Here is a 16,525-nt window from a genome sequence, read left to right as displayed (position 1 = left end):
AGCTTATCTGGGCATGCCACACCTGCCACGGCAAGTCGGCTAGTGCCAGCACATCCTCACGTGAGATACATGGAGTTCAAAAGCAGAGATTAAAGAGGGGATAAGAATCAGGGCTCTGGCACGAATTATGTTCACGCTGCTTTTCATAAAATGTTATTTCTGTTATACTCACAGAGAGAAGACCGGGGCTTGACGTCACACTTTTAACAAAGTTATATTTTTAAAAGGGAAATACAATTCCATCACAAAAAATTACTTTTGATAATACACCTTACAGTTACTAAAATACAGGACTTGTGGAAACCCTTAACAACAGCCTCACATTGCATAGACCTACAACACAATTGGCAAGGCAGTGCATGCTTTAATGACAGAATGTTGCCAAGTTAAAAATTAACACAGAACTGTAATAAATATTCGGCAAAACGTATTGTTGCAATTATTTCAGTGTATCGGTATGCTTGTGGACACACAGTTTTAAATTTATACTTTATCATTATACTATATCATTATCACACTCACTGTTTTGTGATGAATATCTTTCAATGATAGAAAAATATTAGTTTGATTAAGAAGTCAACGTCCAACCATGATAAATCAAAACTGAAATCTTCAAACATGAAGAGTTTGGTTCCAAAATGAGGACTCCATTTTTAAACATTTTCAAAAATCATGTTTTTTTATTATGTTATCATGTTTTTATTTTGTAAATAAATAGTGGAATACACTACAAGACTTTTCAAATAGGAACCGATTTTTTTTTAACTAGACGTCATACAACTTGCAGACTTTTTGAAACAAGTCCAGACTGAAAATCTGAGCAAAATCTAGTGTAGTGTATTTTTTGCCTTTAGTTAGCAGCTTTTTGTGTGTTTTTATGGTTTAAATAAAAAAAAAAAAAACTCCAATTTTATTGATATTAATTCAAATTAGTTCTCATTTTGTAACCAAATCCTTTATATGCTTCACATGCTTTAGATATTTATAGTACTTTTTTATATTTAATTCAAAATTCACTGAGATCATTAAATAAGACTATTTTATATTGTGTTCCTGAAACATGATGTGAACTTCTTCTTTTAGCGTTTATGGCGTTTGCAAACAAACATTTTGTGCACAAGGCGTGAACTATAGAGCATTTAGCATTAAATCTATTATTTGGCGTGTTATATTCATACACACTGTCGGGGGCGACATCGAGCTCTCACGAACAACAAATAAATAGCCAAAGAAGACGGACGCGGTCTTACAAATACGTCATATCCTCTTGGTGCCAAATATGGACAACAGTGCAAAAGGAAATGTTTTGACAGATCAAACCTTTAACAAAGGATAAACAAAAAACACCCATAATTTTGCTAGCATTGCAAAGAGCTCATGAATGGTAAGCATATTAGTTTGTCATTTTAAGGCTTATACTTACGAGGTTAAAAGTTTATTTAAAGTTTGTTTTAAAATAAAATGATGAAATATATAATTAAGAGTGACTTGTGGATGAAACAGACTGGTATGTGTCTAGCACGTTCCCTGCATGATGTCCAGTGGTGTTCACATGCTGTGTATCAGTGTACACAACACATCTGGATTGGTTTAGTCCAAGAATTCTATAAAACAACCTAATAGCCTCTTCTTACATTTTGAGGGACTGATTACAAGGTTTTCAGATGTTGTTCAATGAGTTCCATCTGTGATTTATTTTAATTTCTCCTCTTTGCTGCTAATTTTCCATGTGCATTTTACAGGGTTTTAGGGGATTTATATCTAAAAAAATGTAGTGCATGGGGAAAATAGTGTCTGTTTGTCACACAAGTATTCTTTTAGTCTAATTGGAGTTCACTCATGTAAAATATAAATACAGGTGCTTAATGATATGTATTTGAATGAGGAAAGAGGGTCCTAATACAGAATGTTCTCTAGACATTATCTTTGATCCCCGTCTAAGCATCCACCGCTTCTATACTAACTGACACTTGTTTTTATAAGATCAAGCAGCTAAATAAAATAAAAATGCTCTGTAATGATACCATACACCCTGAGACAGTTAATTATCCAGACAGCCATATCTAAATATCGACGCAGAATGTCAATGTTGCATGTTGTCTTGTGATCCAAAAAGTTTGATCTGAAACATTGATTACATTTGTTACAAATTAGGCTTCCTGGTGTTGAAAAGGTGGCACCTGCCAGTTCAAACATCTCCATTTGCAGGTGAGGACAGCGCTGGTAATGGGTAAACAGATTTATCTCATCTTGCTCTTTCTTTTTGCTCTGTGTTGAAATGGCTGACAACACAATAAACCTAAATAAACAGGCTTGGCTTAATAACTTGATTGTTGGTGAAAGCTTTTTTCCTTGTCATTTAATGTTGTGGTAATGATTACAACCATCAGTTAAAAATTGTGAACCCAGCACATCCTTGTTATACAAAAATCAACACAAATGTTTGTCCAGACAGTGATGTGTGTATGGAAATGCATGTCCTCAATTTGACCACAGGGAGTCGCTAATTCGCTTATAGTGCAGTGTGTCAAGTTATGGATTGTAAATAAAAGTATACGTGCTATCATACGTTTCTACTTAAATAAAAAACTTTGTTTTCGTTAATTCGCGCTGAATGATAAAAGCAACTATAGCGTAGCGGCTCTATGCGAAGTCAAAACTAGCGACATTACTCACGTGCTCCACGCGCATGCGCTCGTCGGTCCGTGTGACATGTTCCACAACATGCTACAGCTGTGGAGTTGAGAAATTGATAAAGAAATAGTTTCATCGCATTTACGCACGTTTTAAGGAACGTGTAAACCCGATCAAGTAAGTGGAGCAATTCTTAATTATGAGAATAAATGATGCATAACGAAATAAATAGCTTGTGATTGTATGTACTACCGCTAGCCTGTTACTTGAGTGTCTGTTACAGTAACGTTACATTGATATGTTAAAGATGGGTTCCGAAACACTATATTAACGAGCTAACGTTACGTTAATAAGTCATTACGTTAGCAGTTGAGATGATGAGACTGTTGGACGTCTTAACAAAGATTGTTTTTGCCATACAACCAATGGATCGATTCATAAGACAACACATAAAAAAGAAGCAGTAGTTCCAGCTGTGTAAACCACAGGTGATCAGGAACATGATGTACTCCTGAAAAAACACACACACCACAAATGTGACGTTTACTAACGTTTATTTGAAACTTTATTAAGATAGCTAAGATTAGATGCTACCGGTTGTACAGTTCATTTCAACGTTGTTTATTTGTGTAATGGAATATGAGAGCTTCCAGAGAGCTGCAATGTTAAATAGGCCATACTTGTTTACTTATTGTAGCAAATACATGGAATGTATGCTTTTTAATAACCTATGAGGTCATAATAATTGCAGTCTTGTTATTGTTTTGTGTACAGTAATGCTGTAGACACACTCATCAACTATGCTGAGTCGCCTTCAGGAACTCAAAAAGGAAGAGGAGACTCTTCTCAAAATTAAACTCATGCTGCAAGATCAGCTCAACAGACTTAAGGTGACCATTCGTGCATTGTTGGAATCATCGAGGGTATGAGTTATGTATTTGTTTTGATTGAACTGAATGATGTTCCTCCTGTTCCTCAGTTTGAGGAGGGAACCCTGAAGTCAATGATCAGTGCTCAGTCTGAGGAGACCCCGAATGAAGCCCCTGCACCTGAGGTATATAAACATATTTTATCTTGAAAGGGTCATGAAACACTAAAACTACATACAGGTTGTATATCATTGACACATTTTGTTCATATTAAGGAAAAGTAGAGTACTTTCTTCTATCCTGCCCCAATATTCAGAGACGGCAAATTAAGCATGTGTTTCTTTAGCTTTTATTTAAAGTGAATGGATGTCCTTATGATCTCTTGAGATTTGACAAAAATGACAATGTTGATTTGTGTTTTGTTTATGCACAGTTGGAAATAAACCTAGATGACGAGACTGAGATCAACCAGACCAAACTAGCATTGGGTGCTCCTACTGACTATGACATGGAAGAAGAGGAGGAGGAGGATGACGATGATGATGATGCAGACGATGACCTCGATATGGTGCTAGAAGATGAGGAGGAAGATGATAACTACTGACTGTACCTGCAAAGAGAACATTAGCATTTAGTCCTGTGTTTAGGTCTGTAATTTACACAGTTGGCATGCTGAAAGATAGGAGACTGCAGTTGTCTCTTTCTGTGTTTTAGATTGGTGTTGCTTTAGATAAACTGTTGGTTTAGCCATATATATAGATTATAAATATGTGTAGCACAAATACAATTCCTCTTCTTACTGTGCTATTGGCCCAGCCTACACTGTCACGTATTTTTTTAAAACAGGCAAATTGAAGAATTGCACCAATCACATTTCATGGTGATTATCATGTGGTACTGTATTATTTAGACTAAATTAGATATTGTGTTGTTTTGCTTTTAGATTTTTTTTTCATTATGATCGATAAGCTGATAATAAGTGTTCAGGTTGTAAACCTGCGGAAGTGTTTTTCTATTTAGAAAAGTGAATGTGCGGAATACGTTGTATGCATGGGCATGACAAGTGTTCTTGCTGAGCCAATATTATACGTTTTTTGTACTTCATGTGAAGCATTGTTGATGTACAGAGAGTCCCTATGTTTTCTTAGAGATTTCATAAACATTTGTTCTGGAACTTTAAAGGTGCTCAGTGTAAATAAATTGGAATAGCATTTGAAAATATTTCGCTGAGTGATGCATCTGAACATTTTTCTTGAAAATCTGTAGTTGTTTTTTTTAGATGAACTGTACTTTGCCTTGTAAATGTGTAATGTGTGAGTGACATTTTTACACGATCCTTTAGCAGGTACGTGGTAATAAAGATGAATGCGATGATCAGATAGCCCTTCAGCATTTTTTGTGTTGGCCAGCATTATTTATATAATACGGCACAGTTCTGTAACAACAGATTGTTCCCCCTCCCAACCATGGCCTGAACCTGCAATGCAGTAAAATGCTACCAGCCGCACTTTCCAAATAGCCTATAAACAATGTGCATAGCACACTAGCAAGGCTAATTTTGGAGAAAGCAGGGGTTCTTTATACCCCTAGTAATGATAGAAAAGTTGTGCACACAGTTTTACATTTATACATTTACATTTATGCATTTGGCAGACCCTTTTATCTAAAGCGACTTACATTGCATTCTCCTATACATTTTGTTGCTGAGTATGTGCAATCCCCTGGGATCGAAGCCACGACCATGGCGTTGTTACCACTGAAAGTTTTGTGGCATTATTGCCTGTTTAAATACATAGAAGTTCAAAAAGATACTTTGTTAATATCTAATATCATATTTATCACAATTGTCCAACTATCATTACCAGATTTTTAAAGACCTTAAAATTCTATGTTGAAAATTATTGCATACGAAAAAATTAAGGATCTAAGAAATATTGATGGGCTATTCATCTAAATCAATAAGCAAAACAGAAACTTAACTGACATAACTGATAATTTTTAGGGTCAGTTTATCATGCACCATGTGCTGCTATTGTTGTAGTAAACACAGGAGTATCAGCCTCACCAACATTTACTTTGCTTACAACGTGAAACCCTCGTTTGTAAGAGATCTGCCAACTGTTGCAAAATGTTGTTACAGTCCATTGACTCTCAATAGGCAGGCGTTTGGGTCTACGTTAGGGTTATAGGACCACCTTTAGTAGTGCATATGCCTTTGCCCACAGATGGAACAGTAATTGACATGGTATGACAACCCTCAAACCAAAGAAGTGGATGTAACGTCAAGTTGTCGGATAGTTTTCTTCGATTTCAGAGAAATTTCTATTAGGCATCAATGAAAATCCTGTGAAAGGTACGTTTACAAGAATCAAGATACACATCATCATATTCAGCAGTGTGATGGTAAGCATTTTGAACACAGCAATGATAGAAAATGTTATTAATGTAAAAAGGTTGAATCAGCATGCATAAAACTTGGGTGGTTACAAGGAACAATAACTATTTTTCTGTAATCTTGTACGTCTACATACTTTTACTTCTGTAGTTCCTTACTTCTGTACAGTACTATCAGGTGTTTTAAATATCATGATTCTATAGAAATCTATATAGTTAGTGCTACAATACAAATATTCCTCATTTGGCAGAGACTTTGGAAAAAGTGTCTACTGAATGATTTGCAAAAACATCACAGCCTGAACTGAACTTTTTGGATGTTTTGGATGACTGAAATTTTATTTAGTGAAGCTTTCTCTCAAATCAGGAGACGAGAGACGCTGAGCTAAAGCTGAGATCTGGAACAAGATGCTGCCGCAGCGTGTTAACCGAGCGTGTCATGTGCTTTTGCTGGTGTTGTGTCTGTCTGCAGCTGAGGACTTCGACTGGACCACAAACAACCATGACTCCTTCTATTATGGCACTTTTCCAAGTGGTATAATCCCACCCTATGAATATTTGCCACTAAGGCCTTTGCAATATTAACTGATCTATAGAGATAGCAAAGTATATAAGTGAACAGATAAATAGGTTGGTAAAGTTATGAAGCCATACATCATTAGACATCAACATGTAAAAAGCAGCCCTGATCTGAAACCTCCATAAAGACTTGTATTAATGCCATGCGATGTCTACTGTGATCACTCTTTAGGATTTTCGTGGGGGGCCGGCAGTTCAGCCTATCAAACAGAAGGAGCCTGGGACAAAGATGGGAAAGGACTAAGCATCTGGGATGTGTTCACTCATAAGAAGGGAAAGATATTCTTTAATGATACCGGAGACTCTTCATGTGATGGATACTACAAAGTTAAGGTGACCATGGGATGTTGGTTCTCTGCATGCCGTTGACTAATGAGTTCTAGTATGCAAGTAACTGCCATCCTTCATTTTCATGTGTAGGATGATGTCTCGTTGATGAAAGAGCTGAACTTGAAACACTATCAGTTCTCAATATCCTGGCCCAGGATTATCCCAACTGGCATCAGGTGTAAGTGTATGTTAGTAAACACCTTTCACATCAGCAGTTTTAATTGCGTTTCCTTAAAATCGGACCTCCCTATGTTTGCAGCTGACCATGTGAATGAGAAAGGAGTGAAGTTCTATAATGTTCTTATTGACGAGCTTCTGGAAAACAACATCACCCCTATAGTGACCATGTATCATTGGGACCTGCCACAGGTTCGTATCCTTGGCATGATAGTTCTTCAAAGTCTGTCACCCTCATGTCATTCAAAACCTCTACAAGACTCTTTTTCTTAAGTAGAACACAAAAGAAGATATTTTTAGAAATGTCTCGGTGGTTTTGTGTCCGAACAATGTAAGTCAATGGGTTCCAATGTTATTTGATTGCCAACGTTCTTCAGAGCATCTTCTTTTGTCTTCTGCAGAAAAATGTCAATTGTCACTTTTGTGTGAACTAAGCCTTTATTATCTGTGAAGATTTGGCAGCTTAAATATTGAAGGTTTTTCATTTATTTGATCGGTTCATCTGAACAGGTCTTGCAGGAAAAATATGGAGGATGGCAGAATATCAGCATGGTTAATTATTTCAACGACTTTGCCAACCTTTGCTTTGAGCGATTCGGGGACCGTGTGAAATACTGGATTACCTTCAATAACCCATGGGTATGGCTGCTGTGTTCATTGCTCACCGATTAAAGAAAAGTGTACAGGAAGTGCTCATTAATGTACTCATTTTGTCAGTCAGTGGCGGTGGAAGGATATGAGACTGGAGAACACGCTCCAGGACTGAAGCTCAGGGGCACTGGAGCCTACAGGTCCGCTCACCACATCATCAAGGTGAGGGGACACATCCTTACAATTTACTCTGGCTTTTTATAATGTGGAAATTTATTTACTACTGTTTTGTATTGGTTTACTAACAGGCACATTCTAAGGTGTGGCACACTTACAATTCTAACTGGCGAAGCAAACAAAGAGGTATGACTGTACAAAAATATCTTTGTATTCAAGTTCACTAAACTATAAACCCATCCTCTATAAATGAATGCAAGAGGGGCCCAATACGGGTCCTTGAGGGTCACTGTCCAGTATAGTTAATTGCCAATTTGAACCAAACTTAAACCAAACAGACCTTAACCAGCTAAGGCTTTGTGTTCTGTCTATTTCGTTTTCCAGGTATGGTGGGAATTTCACTGTCTGGGGAATGGGGAGAACCTGTGGACATCACAAACCAGAAGGACATTGAGGCTGCTGAGAGATATGTTCAGTTTTACATGGGTTGGTTTGCAACACCAATCTTCCATGGAGACTATCCTCAAGTGATGAAAGATTTCATAGGTACTACTGTTACATATTATAACAAATACAATCCACAACAGGATATTCATGACATCTTTGTCCTCAAGGGAGGAAAAGTGCACAGCAGGGCATGGGAACATCTCGTCTCCCCACATTTTCCTCTCAGGAGAAGAGTTACATCAAAGGCACCTGTGACTTCCTAGGAGTTAGCCACTTCACAACTCGTTACATCACTCAGAAAAACTTCCCTTCCACCCGCGGCAGCACCTACTTTACAGATCGGGACGTAGCAGAGCTGGTTGACCCACGCTGGCCTGATCCTGGTTCAGAGTGGCTTTATTCTGTTCCTTGGGGCTTCCGCAGACTGCTTAACTTTGTAAAGGTGCATGAATATTGGGATGGAGCTTTTATCTTTAAAAACTACAGTTAACATATTCATATATTTTTAACAGTATCATATCGAGCATATTTCAAGACAAGGTGTGCATTATCATGTGTAATGCTATCATGACTTCACTTTTTTCTGAAGACTCAGTATGGCAACCCGATGATCTTCATCACTGAAAATGGGGTATCAGAGAAGACGAAGTGCACAGAGCTGTGTGATGATTGGAGGATACAATATTACAAGGATTACATCAATGAGATGCTCAAAGGCAAGTGATATACTATATTAAGGACCTTTTTTAAAGGAATCTGGATACATACTGCACAGTTATGTTAATTTATAAAAGTGATTAATTTAAATCCAAAAACATTATGATTGTGGTACATCTCAGGTCCTGGCTGACTGCAAACCACTTTGGATACTTAACAAGAAATGTGTGTTGTATTCTATCTTACATGAAATATTATGTTTAATATGTGTAATATATCGTACAGCTATCAGGGATGGAGTGAATGTGAAGGGGTACACTGCCTGGTCTCTGCTGGACAAGTTTGAATGGGATGAAGGCTATTCAGAGAGGTTTGGCTTGTACTATGTGGACTTCAAGAACAAAAACAAACCTCGGTACCCCAAGGCCTCTGTTCAGTTTTATAAACGCATCATAAGTTCTAATGGATTTCCCCATCAGCGAGAGGTACTTCTGTCCTGTTTATTTGCTTATAACCAAAAAACTGCTGGTTATATACATACAATAGACAATATTAAGCAGAAATTTCACTTTAAATTGCTGAGACATGATGGATGATCTAATTGAATTTGAATGATCCAAATTATGATCTTTTGTCTTGGACAAATATTTATTATCAGATGATACCAAATCGTAAAATATAAATAAGTTTTTATAAACTGTGCATTGAATGTGGTGTAAGTAACAACAGAACAAAGGCAAGTTACATACACACAAAAGGAAAGATAGTAGAGTTCCATCCGTGTACAAGAAGATCCATCTGTAAGAGATAAAAAATCATGTTTAGACAGGACTGACTGAGACTGTACTCTCTGAATCATCACTGGCAGGTCGAGAACTGGAAGAGAAAAGCTACAGAGACTTGTTCCACCAGCAATCATCTCCTGGCTGCAGGTCAGTGGATCACTGGATGTAACTTTATTACAGAACATCTCCGATGGGGGCAAACAAGGAAAAAATCCATTTATCGCTGGCTGAAAAATCAAGTAGTCTTTAATCAAGACAACATGGGCACAAATTCCCCTTTAAAAGTACATGGGAACATTCCTAGTTTTCATTGTGGTCTCCGCTGTTTTATTACGTTAACCTCAACTGTGGTTTGACTTGATTTCTGCTTAGTCGTCTGTGTCCATAGGGAATTGGTATGCTTACCATGAAAACGGATTGACAAAGAGTTTGGTGGAGGTCTAAAACAAAGACTTAGCCGAAACCGCTAACAGGATTTTTCTTTGTTTGCCCTTCCAGCTAGAAGAAAATCCAAGGAAAATAAGGATCATGCAGAGATGCCAAAGGTTTGGCCAGTGCATGATGAGGTTTAGACACAAGGGTACATATAGAAGTAATTGTATCCTTTTCTTTTGGCTTGGCAAACTGCCGGCAATGTCCTGAGAAACCTCAAAATGATTGTGTGGTTTAGTCAGACGAAAAGAACGTTAAACAACCCAATTCTGGTCAACTCCGGTCTTGGGAACTTGGAATCCTTCACTCAGGAGATCAGAAATGTATGCTAGAATACCGCCAGCTTTGCTGCGGTTTTCATTAACAGCATCAGCATTTTTTTTTATGTTCTTTTGGGAACTTTAGAAGATTCATCAGCAAATGCTGATAATGGCAATTTCTTGTGAATAAATCTGCCAAGTTTGTCCATACAAACAGCTTCCTTCATATACTGTACTATACGTCAGGCCAGTGGGGCAACAGTTCTGCAAAATTTTGGCTTCAACCCTAATTACATGCTACTAAACATGCTAATCTGTGTCTTTGGAATTTGTAAATACATTTCAGATTCAAACTAAATTTAGGGAAGTTGAACAGACCTAACTACATAATACTCCAGGGGATGTATTATCCTCAAAGAAACAGAAAAATATTACTTCTTTTAATGGAAAGTTCACCCTTAAAATTGAAATTCTGTCGTCCTTTACTCACCCTGTTGACACTTCGAACCTGTATGACTCTCCTTCTTCTTCAAAACGCAAAAAATATATTTTGAAAAATCACTTGCATTGGTTTTGTGTCCATACAATAGAAGTAAATGAGGACCAAGGGTTTGATATAACCAACATGTTTTTGCAGAAAAAAGAAAATCACACAGGTTCGAAATGTCAACAGGGTGAGTAAAGGATGACAGAATATTCATTTTGAAGGTGAACTATTTCTTAAAATAATCTTACTGGCATGTGACAGAGTTTAATCAGGTCTTTAATTTACATGAACAAGACTGCAGAGTAAACAAATGTGTGCATTGTAAAAAGGCACTTGACACTATTTGGCATGCTGTTCTGCTTATAACTCAGCCGGCTGAAAGTAAAGCTTTATGCTGCCTCATTGTCATCTCAGACAGTGGCCTTCAAAGGGTTAATGTGTTCTGACGTCATCCTAAGGTTATTTTTTTCTCTTCATTAGAGGAACAGCGGAATACAGCTGCCAATATTCTAAAACTTATTCATGGTAAGCCATCGCAAACACACGCCACAGCCAGATAATGCTTTGATTAGAATATATTAACCCTTTGAGTGCTCTGTTTGGTTGGTTTACATGTTTGGCCGATGAACATCTGAAATCGTGTTGTTGTTTTTTTCAGATCCTTTAACTAGCCACATGGAGATGGTGACGGAGATTGTGGTTCCCACAGTGTGCACTCTCTGTATTCTGATCAGCGCTATTTTTCTCATGTTCCTGCTGCGCAAGCGCAATTAGAACACTATGTTTAATTTGTTTAAAAAAGAGGGTATGCTACTATTCTAAAATTAAAATTTAAGTCATTCAAATTTGGAAAATAATCCACTTAAGTTTGGCTGAATTTATACCCTACCGACAGCCAATATATCTGTTTTTTTTATTATAAATAATATCCCCATTATTAAACATACTTTTCTAATAGACTACAGATAACTTTAACTAATAAACAGTATGAATTACAAAAAATGTTTTAACAAGACTATTTATTGACATATATAAAATTGATATATTGTCTTGATTTACTCACCGGTTTTAAGTAAAGCTGATGAGACTGCAGCTCACCATAGTCCTGTAGTAAGACATTGTCTCATTCTCTCCGTTCACCGAAACATCCAGGGGTAAATCTGCATGTGCGTGACCAGAAGATGTTGAAATGTCAGATTTGTATTTACACAAGGATGTGAGAGAGAGTACAAAGAAACGACCAGCTGAAAAGTTTTGCAGCGCCCAAAGAAGCCACAGGCATGTAAAGACCAAACAAAATACAACTGATGAACAAATTAAAAGCACAAAGTAGTGGGTGGCATTACCCAAGTCAAAGCTGATGTGGTCCACCAATGACTTGTCACTGAGGTAATATGATGTCTTGACCTCCCGTGACCCTTGTCCACTTGACACTTCCACGGCCCAGGAGAACGGCTGCTCCCTAGGAAAACAAACCGACATTAATCCATACATGTCAATTTTCATTACATTGAGACACTGAACAAAGTCAAGCAGTACATGAAGCTTATAAAAAATGAGTTTTGACTTACTTCTCATAAAAGTAGCTTATGAGTGCAGCCTTAATTTGCACTTGGAACACGTGGTCTTCATCATAGTTGGAGGTTTTATAGTACTGCAAACAAGATCTGACAAAAAAAACATGTTAAGAAGAATGAAAAACTACATACCTTGGACTTTTTAGTGTTCTCTAGAAATAAAGTATAGACTTTAAAAATACATAATTCTTAAGTTTACATAAACAATATGTAGGGAAAGAGCAGAGAACTCACTGAGTGAACAAGAAGAGACGGTCATGTGGCAGACTGAGGAAAGTGCTGCAGGTACCCAGGATCTCCAGCAGGTGGTGCAGTTTCCTCACTCTTATCACCTGCTCCTGCAGCTCCACCTCAGTGTCCAAGTAGTAACTCTAAAAACAAAAGATAAAACTCAAAGACCAGCATCAACCTCACTGGTCAGATTCCTAAATATCAAAAAACGCGTCCTACCAAATAGTTAAGCGTTGTAAGTTCCTTTCCTAGAAAAAAAGATAAAGGAGAGGTAAGTAGCAAAAACATAAGTCTGTGCTTCTCCGAATACTTACAAGCAATTACAGTATGAGCACCTAAAAGGTAAATAACTATTTAAGCATTAACCACTCAAGTAAATTTAAAAGTGCCCATTAAAAAGCCTATATTTCAGTCAGCGGTTGAGACAACATACCAACAAGATAGTTGATAAAGTCTTTCCTTATCTTGTCTAAGCCCAACTCAAGCAGCATATTGGCAGGTGTAAGGCCGGTTAGAGGCACCGCATCTATCTGCTGCTGGTATGACTTGAGAATCATCTTACTGAGAGAGCTACTGCTGTCTTTGTGGATCTAAGCAAGAAACATGCCCATTAAACATTGTTTTAATCCTGAGAGATTAACACAGAAAGGTCTATAATACTACTAGTTATTCAGCCAAATAAAAAATGTTTGGTCATGCATGTCTACATTAAAATACCTCTAGTACATTTAAATCTGCTCATATTTTACCAATCCTTAATGCATTCTCAAAACAACTAGCAAAATATAAAGTTGCACGCACCCAAGGTTTGATTTGACCATGTCTCACTGCTTTGATGACAATTTTCAGACAATCTGTTATGTCTTCAAATGAAGTTACACCTACCAGGGAAAAAGTTAAAAAATTGAGTTCAATAAAAATTGTTATATTTGTCAAAATCTTTATCATCAAAATCCATAAAACACTATGTACTCCTCCTCATCTTCTCCCACAGCTGTTCTGTAAAGTCGAGGTCTCCTCTCTCAATGACCATTGAACTGAAGGCAGCTGTTGCATCCATCTTAGTCTTCTGGCTCTGTTAAGGTTAACATTGTACATATGTTTGTGGTACAAATGTATATTATATAACAATTCGTTGTCATTTAGCAAATACCTCAGAAGCTTTGGCAGTGTTTCCTAGAACTCCATGTGCAATACTCTCAAGCTCTACAAGGAGAAGAACATTTAAATAAACATCATCCTCAAGCCTAACAGAATATGATTATGGAAACAAAGATATGAAAGAGTGTGATAGTGACAACTAGTGGAACTCATGTCCATTTTATGCATCTCATTGACAGCTGCTTTACCTTCTATGAGACCACTGGTTAAGTCAACAGCAGATTGAGTCTCCATGGGTTCCAACCATTCAGTTTCTCCAGTCCTCAAACCTTCTGCAAGAGCCTGGACAAAGAACATCAAATATATTATGCTAAATTCAACTCCTTACTGCAACGTAAAGTCAATTCAAAACCAATGTTTGTCCACACTCACCAGAAGGAACTCCATCTCTCTGTAGGTCTGATACATTGGACTCCTTATGTCTCCAACTGCAACTCTGATATTCTAGGAAACAATGAAAGACAAATTTAACCCAATCACCATCCCATTCCACACTGACAGGTGTAATGTTTTTACAACATAATGTTTTTTAGGGAAATAAAGTGCACTATCTGCACTGGTGCTCACCAGAGTAGCGACAGAAGACAATGGAGGACACTCCAACATTTTCTCCACATTGTTCCATTTGAGGTTTGCTATTACACTGCTCTGAGACTCAAACACCATGCTCTCCTCTTTCATTGAGCAGAACAGGTTGTATTGTGCCCAGCCTTTGGTCACCATCTGCAAATATATATTTAGAATGTATATAATACATTAGGCCTAACAGTGTACAAATGGTGAATATAGTACACAAGCACATAATATAATAACAGGGATTTCATTCCTTACTGTAGAGGGGTGGTGTCTTTTCTGATGCTCCTGTTTGAGGTCATCCAAAGTGGCGAATGAGGATTCAACTCCTGTTGGATCTGCAAGAAACAATTTGGCAGTGAAATCATTTGTACGTATTTTCAAAAAAGTAATAGTTAAGGGGTCATATGTCACGGCTAATACTAATATTATCGCTTGTTTTACATGTTATGCAATGTGGATATACGATTAAGGTTCAAAAACGCTGTATTTTCCACATACTGAGCATGATCGTATCTCCTCTTTGCCCCGCCTCTCCGAAACTCGCAGATTTTTTTACAAAGCTCATCCCTCTGAAAAGCCAGGTGTGCTATGATAGGCCAGTTAACCAGTGCGTAATTGGTCGAATACTGCAAGCGTGTTACGGAAATGTCAGGTTCCAAATCAATTTTACTTACAGGTATGCCCACCTTACTAGCGCATACATTGGAACGGTCTTAGTCAAATCATACCACGAACTGACTTAGATTTGTGGGGGGGTGGTTACACGAGGCGTTTCAGGCAGGTCTGGGTGAGCATTCACTTTTAGATAGAATGCATCTTTTGTCCCGACGCTCTAATATTTGCAATTTTACGTGTGTAATACATTCATGGGCAATTTATAACACACCAAAGACACGTTTTCGCGCCATATGACCCCTTTAAGAGTAATGTTACAGAACACTGTAGGTGTTTCATAACCTTTGCAGCTGACTGTATAAAGTTTGATTCCAGTTGTCTTATTTCCATTGTAGATAGTCTCTGCCCCAAGCCAGGCAGTGGCACATGGGTCTGACTTGTCACAGCGGACCCAGAGAGGGTGTAAGGTCCCTGGGGCCTCTATCAAGGGCATAGCTGAATTCTGAGCCATGGTGTACCACGACAGCAGCTGCCTGTCAGATGTTTGATTAACATATTAAAATGATCTAGTTTATTTATTAGATTAATAATATTTAAATATAAATATAGAGCTTATTTTACCTTGCTTTCATGACAGAGAGGGGCTCAGGCCCCAGGTCTTGGTCTATTTTTATAGGTACTTCTTCAACAAGGCTGCCATCCTCCACTAGACTTTCTGTAGGTTCTGGTTCAAACTTCATTCGCTTTTCATTGGAAAAGTTAAAACATGCCATTTTGTCATATTTATGTAAAGAATAGAAATAATACACAAACTTAAACAGACTTACTGCTTTCTCACAGATAAAGAAAGGCTGGTTTTTGTTGATAATGTTGTGCAAAAGCTCATCATTCTTTCCCACCAGTACTGAAACATCATCCTTAAATGGAAATATACAAATAGAACTATGCCACAGTTTTATTATGGTTATGACACGTATCTCAAGCAGTTCTTACCATATACACAGAGTCTTTACTTTCATCTTGACACAACCTGTAACGGATCGAGAAAGAAACCGAATTAAACATATACTTAAACTACTTAGTAACGTTCATATAAGTAGTTTAAGTGTGAATAAAGTCAAATCACAGCGCTCTTTAACTATTTTTTTAAATAGTTAATCGTATACCAGTGACATTCTTCTTCATCATACCGATATCAACGATAAAGGCAATAACTTACTTAAGAAATTTAACGAAGCTGTTGGCTTCCGAGATTATTGTGGATCCCATATCCGTTTTTGAAAACAAATTTAAATTGAATATTGTTAACAACTTGTCTTAATGTCAAAACACCAAAGTCTTTGGAGACATATTTGATTCCAGCGCGGCAAATGTACGTCACCAGAGTTAGACGAACGTAGACCACGCCCATTGTTCTTCAAATATAAAACAAAAAGTAAAAAATAATTTGAACCTATATGATAATCATTAATATGTCATTTAAACAATAATAAGTTAAAATAATAAATATTTTTACAATATAATTATTTGAATTATTTTTTGAAAG

At 37.3% G+C, this 16,525-nt stretch overlaps 3 protein-coding genes across 5 annotated transcripts; 2 read left to right on the top strand and 1 right to left on the bottom strand.

Annotated features, from left to right (window-relative positions):
• Positions 1-1,279: 1,279 nt before the first annotated feature.
• snapc5 (small nuclear RNA activating complex, polypeptide 5) lies at positions 1,280-4,882 on the top strand. 2 transcript variants are annotated; one of them, XM_056765825.1, is made up of 5 exons: positions 1,280-1,384; positions 2,155-2,208; positions 3,409-3,524; positions 3,614-3,688; positions 3,937-4,882. In XM_056765825.1, the coding sequence occupies exons 3-5, from the start codon at positions 3,435-3,437 to the stop codon at positions 4,105-4,107; spliced, it is 336 nt and encodes a 111-aa protein (XP_056621803.1). In that variant the 5' UTR covers positions 1,280-1,384; positions 2,155-2,208; positions 3,409-3,434; the 3' UTR covers positions 4,108-4,882. The 2 variants fall into 2 exon arrangements, with proteins under 2 accessions (XP_056621803.1, XP_056621804.1); XM_056765826.1 differs by lacking the exons at positions 1,280-1,384; positions 2,155-2,208 and adding an exon at positions 2,685-2,811.
• Positions 4,883-5,199: 317 nt separating this feature from the next.
• Positions 5,200-16,344, bottom strand: zwilch (zwilch kinetochore protein). 2 transcript variants are annotated; one of them, XM_056765822.1, is made up of 19 exons: positions 16,199-16,344; positions 15,973-16,009; positions 15,807-15,896; positions 15,601-15,722; positions 15,322-15,512; positions 14,620-14,699; positions 14,356-14,511; positions 14,161-14,232; positions 13,977-14,070; positions 13,781-13,833; positions 13,600-13,702; positions 13,429-13,508; positions 13,061-13,217; positions 12,847-12,875; positions 12,631-12,767; positions 12,391-12,486; positions 12,166-12,281; positions 11,883-11,979; positions 5,200-5,283 (listed from the first exon to the last, which is right to left on the bottom strand). In XM_056765822.1, the coding sequence occupies exons 1-18, from the start codon at positions 16,246-16,248 to the stop codon at positions 11,888-11,890; spliced, it is 1,755 nt and encodes a 584-aa protein (XP_056621800.1). In that variant the 5' UTR covers positions 16,249-16,344; the 3' UTR covers positions 5,200-5,283; positions 11,883-11,887. The 2 variants fall into 2 exon arrangements, with proteins under 2 accessions (XP_056621800.1, XP_056621799.1); XM_056765821.1 differs by lacking the exon at positions 5,200-5,283 and adding an exon at positions 9,250-9,653.
• On the top strand, positions 6,306-11,722 carry lctlb (lactase-like b). Its single transcript, XM_056765823.1, has 14 exons — positions 6,306-6,432; positions 6,649-6,809; positions 6,897-6,984; positions 7,066-7,175; positions 7,494-7,622; positions 7,701-7,796; positions 7,883-7,937; positions 8,136-8,297; positions 8,366-8,640; positions 8,788-8,914; positions 9,141-9,340; positions 9,724-9,787; positions 11,300-11,344; positions 11,478-11,722. Exons 1-14 carry the CDS (start codon positions 6,306-6,308, stop codon positions 11,591-11,593), a joined length of 1,755 nt encoding a protein of 584 aa, XP_056621801.1. The 3' UTR covers positions 11,594-11,722.
• Positions 16,345-16,525: the final 181 nt, after the last annotated feature.

This window comes from Triplophysa dalaica, chromosome 14, assembly GCF_015846415.1.
Source record: "Triplophysa dalaica isolate WHDGS20190420 chromosome 14, ASM1584641v1, whole genome shotgun sequence".
In the NCBI taxonomy this organism is placed as follows: domain Eukaryota; kingdom Metazoa; phylum Chordata; class Actinopteri; order Cypriniformes; family Nemacheilidae; genus Triplophysa; species Triplophysa dalaica.
Note: the sequence above shows the minus strand (reverse complement) of the source record. Positions and strands in the feature narration are given on the sequence as shown.